At 36.6% G+C, this 6,246-nt stretch overlaps 1 protein-coding gene across 1 annotated transcript in view; it reads right to left on the bottom strand.

Moving 5' to 3' along the window:
• Positions 1-1,556: 1,556 nt before the first annotated feature.
• TMX3 (thioredoxin related transmembrane protein 3) overlaps positions 1,557-6,246 on the bottom strand; it is a 45,676-nt gene continuing 40,986 nt past the window's right edge. Inside the window, exon 16 of the mRNA XM_032422575.1 lies at positions 1,557-5,269. Within this exon, the coding sequence (XP_032278466.1) occupies positions 5,012-5,269 (258 nt within the window). The 3' untranslated portion in view covers positions 1,557-5,011. The remainder of the gene's footprint in view (positions 5,270-6,246) is intronic.

Raw genomic sequence — 6,246 nt, 5'->3', positions numbered from 1 at the left:
GCTTATGTTGGCCGCCTCACAGAATCTGTGTGAGAAGGAAACTCGCTTTTGGCCATCCTTTACTACCGTATGCTCAGCAGTAGCCAGGAGACAGGTAAAAAACATTTGTTGAAAGAATAAACTGCAAGAAAACAATTGCCACGTTTTTACTAGTTGTTGACAATCCCTTTTCAGTTTAAAGGGAGACGGACTTGGAGGAAAGCAGAGGGGCTGAGGACTGTTGTCCGAAAGGCTTGCGGGAAAACCAAATCATCTATATTCAGTATCCATTAATATTCTAAATCTGTGTCCAAATAACATTGATATCCATCTAAACTATTTACACATGCCAATAATCCCACTGGATACTTATATCCTCTTATGTGTATTCATTTTCACTGAAAGCACAAAACCCAAAGGATTTTTGGAGGTTTATGAACCTAAATGTTTGCAATTATATTTAATTTCAATGGTAAAGAAATGTCAACTTCTTTTCATGTCTATCCAAAATGTTAGAGCTTGAATTGCAAAAGGTAGCCAAGCAAATTTAAACATATTAGTATTTCATATTCTTAAAGTCTTGGCTTTTCTCTGTGGTAAACAACGATATAAATTCTAAGAGGAGTAAGAAGAGAAATAAATTGGATACATACATGTTATAATTTCTGAGCTGTTTTCATGTGCCAGTCATTTTCTAAACATGCCTCATGTGTAACTCAATCTCATAATCCAGTGAGATGGGTTCCATTAACCTGGAATTAGCACAGAGCAGGGAGGGTGAGCATCTTCCCAGCTTTGCACAGCAGGTGACAGAGCCCGGACTGGAACCCAGGCAGACACCAGGGCCTCCACACTCACAATAGTCCAGCCTCTTGGCAGGGACCCAGGAGCCTGGCATCACCCACGGAATTCACATAGTGGACACATTTGGTCACTCCTATCAGGGAAGGTCCATTCTAACCAGCTAGTCTGTATTACTCCCGTGCTGGGTGGGGCCAATTTTTTGGCTGTTATTCCCGTGCCAGAACAATTCTCATTAAAAAATTGTGCTCATGGTCTGGGTGCCTGAGTGGCTCAGTTAAGCATCTGCCTTCAGCTCAGGTCATGATCCTGGGGTCCTGGGATGGAGCCCTGCATCGGGCTCCCTGCTCAGCAGGGAGCCTGCTTCTCCCTCTCCCTCTGACCCTCCTCCTGTTCATGCTCTCACTCCCTCTCTCTCAAATGAATAAGTAAAAAAAAAATGTTTTAAAAAAAGTGTTCATGGTGTAGCATATAGAAAATAATTTAAAAAATAGTATCTGTACAAACTTTTTTTCATAATATACTCTCCCCATTTGATGCTATATATATATATATTTAAGATTTTCTTTATTTATTTGACAGAGGGAGAGATAGCGAGAGCAGGAACACATGCTGGGGGAGTGGGAGAGGGAGAAGCAGGCTTCCCGCCGAGCAGGGAGCCCGATGCGGGGCTCGATCCCAGGACCCTGGGACCATGACCTGAGCCAAAGGCAGACGCTTAACGACTGAGCCCCCCAGGCGCCCCCCATTTGATGCTATTTTATAAAAGAATGTCTTGAGGCTTTGGATTCCCATTTTACTGACAATGAAAAGGACAGGAGGTTGTGTTGTGTCCAAGATCACAATGTAGCCTTTGATCACAGACTCAAGTCCAATTATTTCAACTCTTAAACCCTGCAATTTATTAAAAATAACCAGGTTTTACAAATACAAAATATATATAACCTAGGAATCTCAGGTTCTTCTATAAGGGGATTAGATAGCAATCTGATCTTTCTCAAGTCTGTTTAAACTCATTGTATATTTCTATAATGACAACTCACAATTTAATAAAAGGAAAAATAATTCGTGGAGGATCAGTCTTAGCTGTCTTCTTTGCTTGCACAAGGAACTATTAGTGTTGAAAACAAAATATAAATAGTAAAAATAATAAACTACATGTTTTCAATTAATTTATTTTAGAAAATCAAAGGTTTACAATTGGTGCCTTAAGGCAAAATTTCATGAATTCAACAAGTTAGTAATACAGACTTTCAAAAACCTTTATAGATTTAGTCCAAAGTAGAAAATTATTTTTTGCCCACTCTTGGACTCAGACACATTCAGAAAAAATATATATTTATAAAAATAAAATGGCAAACCTAATCCCACCAATTAAATGATAGTCTTAATATCCCACACTGGTTTACTTGAACTATGTCTGCATCATAAGAATAGCTAAGTAGTTCTCCCTGTCCTACCTCCATATCACATGAAGCAATGATGAAAACACGTAAATTGCTTTTTAGCAAACCCAAACCAGAAAAGCCCCTGAAGCAAAACACAAGAAACCAACAAAAATCCACTAAACAAAAATAATATAGATGTTTAACTACTCACATAGGTTCCTTCAACCTCTAGACATTTGGCTCTTAATGCTATTTCTAAGTCAGATACTGGGAAAGCACTAGGGGTGAGGAAGAAAATAAAAATTTAGGTCTAATACACTTCCAACAAGTTTCAGATAAAGTAGCTAGAGAAATATTAATGTGTATGATGAAGAAAACAAAAAGATTGCAAGCGATAATGGGGTGCATAGCTTGAAAAAAATATGTACTTTCCGAAATATAATTAAATATTGTCTGAGCATTAGACTTATCAACAGCAAGCCATCTAGAATTCTGAATTTTAGGATTTAGAAATAGAATTTTATTGCAACTGAAAGAAAAGGCAAAACTCTAACTTACTGGAGGATATTCTCATTAATATGTAATCATAAGATGATTCACCAGTGAATTAAGATATCTATATTCTACTACTAGATTCATTAAGAAATTAAGTTATTTGGGAGTACTTTTTCCTGAAATGAAAATAGCATTCCTAGTTAAGTGCTGATACCATATCAAAGGGAAAAGCATACTAGTGAACAAAAATTTTAAATTTGTTTTGTGAGAAGTCTGATAATATCCTAAAGTAGAAATAAATAAACAAAATTCTAATGCAAAAAGAAAGAAAATTATTCACTTATAAACCATCTACACATTTTGTTTTCCTAATAGACACTTTGGAAACACAAACAGGATATCGGGCAATGTAGAGAGCTGTGAAAAAGGTAACAAAGAACTAAGGCATTAATTTACTAACAAGCAAATCTCAGAATACAAAGATGGCTGGACTTTTGTTTGTTGATACATACTGAGTTTTTACTTTTTTTTCTTTCTCTAGTGAGTTCTTTCATTTATAAGTGATGCCTGACAAAGGCCAAAAATGTGCAGATGAAGGACATCTGATAATGATAAACATGAAGAAGAAAACCATGACATTTTCTATAATTTCCTACTGTCCCTGATGGAGACTAAGCTTTACCTTCCATACTAGATTAGACTCGAGTGAGGCACTGTACTCACCTAAGCTTTTTTTCACTGCTGCAAAACAAGCTTGACCACTGGGAACATTAATATTTATCCTCCAAAAGAACCCCTCATTACTCTTTGGAGAGGAATCTACTTGTTAAATTAATAGCATTTAATTAAATATGCTAAAAGAGCACATGGATACAATAAAACAATTGCTAGTAACTTCCTAGTACTTAGATACAAGCTTCAGTTTAGCTGTGATTAGCATGGCACCAGAAGTAACCAACAGCTGCTTTGAGGACCAAAGCCCTAAACAACTTCAATATCAGGACCATGAGTTGCGTATTTTTAAAGTGATTAACAATTTTTCAGTGTTTAACAAAAACCATTCTAATCATCACCCAAACAATGGTCATCTAATAAAAATCCTAAACTTAGCTACAATGAAGGGCTCAAAAATAATCTACAATAAACACACCACAATGTTGCTTAAAACAATGCCGATTTTTATACATTACTCAGGATAGAATTCCTATGTTATATTATTAGAGAGAGAAGATGAGAGGTCACTGGCTGAAATGGGAGTCAGAACTGAGAGGATGGAGAAGGTAACTGGCAGATCTCTTAATCACTGGATTATCATAAATTTTGTTGACAGGTTGATTATGTCACTCATTACTCATTATGAACATACACATGCCCATAAAATTACATAACAGACATATGTCAATAAATTTTATATGTATATGTAAATATACTGTGCATGTGTGTGTATATTATACACACAGATGCACCCGTATCATAAGTTACCATAACGTTGCCATACCATAAACATAAAAAATATGATATATATTACTTTTTAAAAAGCAGTAGGAGCTTTTTCTCAAAGGAAATTTTTAGAAGAAATTCCAATATATAAAACAGAGACCCACCCCTTCCACAGTGACCACTGAGACACCTGCTAAGCATGTCCCAGGGCATGGTTTGAAATAGTGTTCCAATCAAATCCATTTATTTTGCAAAGATTAAACATAAGACTATTTTTTACCACTCTACAGACCCATATGAAATTTTCAATAATGTAACTGAGTATAAAGTTAAAAAGGAACATTTTCTCTCCTTTAAAAATAATAACTAAAAATAAAATTGCTATGCTATATAAAACCAAATTGTTTCTAAGTCATAATCTTCATTTCATCCATGGAAAAAGTTGTTAGTTCTCCTTAAAGTGCCTAAATTTTAAAGACTTAATTTTGCCCATGTAAATCTTACCTAAAATATACGAGAACGAATGAATGGTAGGAAGTGAAGGTATTGTTTTTCTTTATCAAGCATGTATCTTCTACCTGATTGACCAATTTAAATATTCTGCCCAAGAATCTTAATTGTGTCACAGAATACTCAGATAGAGAAACATGCAAAAGAATTGATCTGCTATAACATCTATAAGGTGAACTCTGATGGAGTGTCTTGATTTTTTTTAGGACAAACATTTCATCTCTTTGCTCCAAATATTTCCCCATTTATGAAGGACTACTTTAATCCATGCAAGTTGATATTAGCAAAATACAAATAACATATTCTCTTTTTTAAAGATCATGATTAAATGTCTAAATTCAATAAATAGACTCTTTAATAATTTGAAATCCTATCAAATATTCTGCGCTAGCAAAATCTCAATCTTTCTTCTTTTCTAATACATCTTTGGGTCCTTGCACTGTAGGCACTAGGACGTCTCCACTCCTTGGCTCCTGTTCTTTGCTTTCTTCTGTTGGTTCCTGGCTTTCAATTTCACTTTTGGATACTTCGTACCGTTCCTCTATGTAACCTCCATCTGTGTCAGCTGTGTAGATGCCATAGCACATGATGCTGATGACCCCCAGTGGAAGGCCAAAGAGAAAGCAGCCCATAAGTGGAGAGCTCTTGAAGATAGACTGTGGGAAGATAATCACAATTCAGTTCTCCTCCTATGCATTCTGGTATAAAATACATGAACGATTTTATTTATTTATTTTTTAAATTTTACTTATTTATTCATAAGAGACAGAGAGAGAGAGAAAGGCAGAGGGAGAAGCAGGCTCCCCAATGAGCAGGAAGCCCGATGCGGGGCTCGATCCCAGAACCCTAGGATTATGACCTGAGCTGAAGGCAGACGCTCAACCGTCTGAGCCACCCAGGCGCCCCCCGATTTTAAAACCACTGCAAATTTCTTCCTCTTGCTACCATTCAACTTGCTCTTAGTTCCAATGAATCAATGTCAGTATTTCTGCAGTAGCTACCGTGTTAAAGACACTGCACACGTGTGTGTGTGTGTGTGTGTGTGTGTGTGTGTGTAACCAGCTCCCAGCAGTAGAAAAAGGCACCAGATATTTTATAACCTTTTCTGAAGACATTTATTTTCCTCACATTAACCACAAAGGTCTCTCTGGAAATGGCAACTATGTGCCCAACAGCTTCGGAGTTGTGTCCTGGACTCCAGGAATCCGCTCAGTGAGAAGGCTGGTCATTTAATGTAAAGAAGGTACATACACATTCCTCTTCATATGACATTTTAAATATTTTTTTACTTTCTGGTTAGTATTAAGGCACATTAACTTAATAATTTCCCTCAGTTTATACACAATCTCCTTAGTTCTCAGAAAAGTAAAAGCAATTTTACTGCATAGGTTTTTCAACTCTACTATCCTCTGTGGCTCATGACTGTAACTCGAGAGCTACGTAGGCACATTGACAGACAGCAAGGTCACTTTGGACTGAGAGGACGGAAGAAGGCTTCCCAGAATAAAGGTGTTTGAGGCAGAAATTTATGCACGAGTAAGAATGAGGTAGTGTGAGCACTAGCAAGAAGCACCAGGGAAGCTTCCGTAATATTCAAAAAATAATGAGACCATCTGAGATGGAGAGAGTATTC

This window comes from Phoca vitulina, unplaced genomic scaffold (genome assembly GCF_004348235.1).
Source record: "Phoca vitulina isolate PV1807 unplaced genomic scaffold, GSC_HSeal_1.0 scaffold27, whole genome shotgun sequence".
NCBI lineage: Eukaryota > Metazoa > Chordata > Mammalia > Carnivora > Phocidae > Phoca > Phoca vitulina.
Note: the sequence above shows the minus strand (reverse complement) of the source record. Positions and strands in the feature narration are given on the sequence as shown.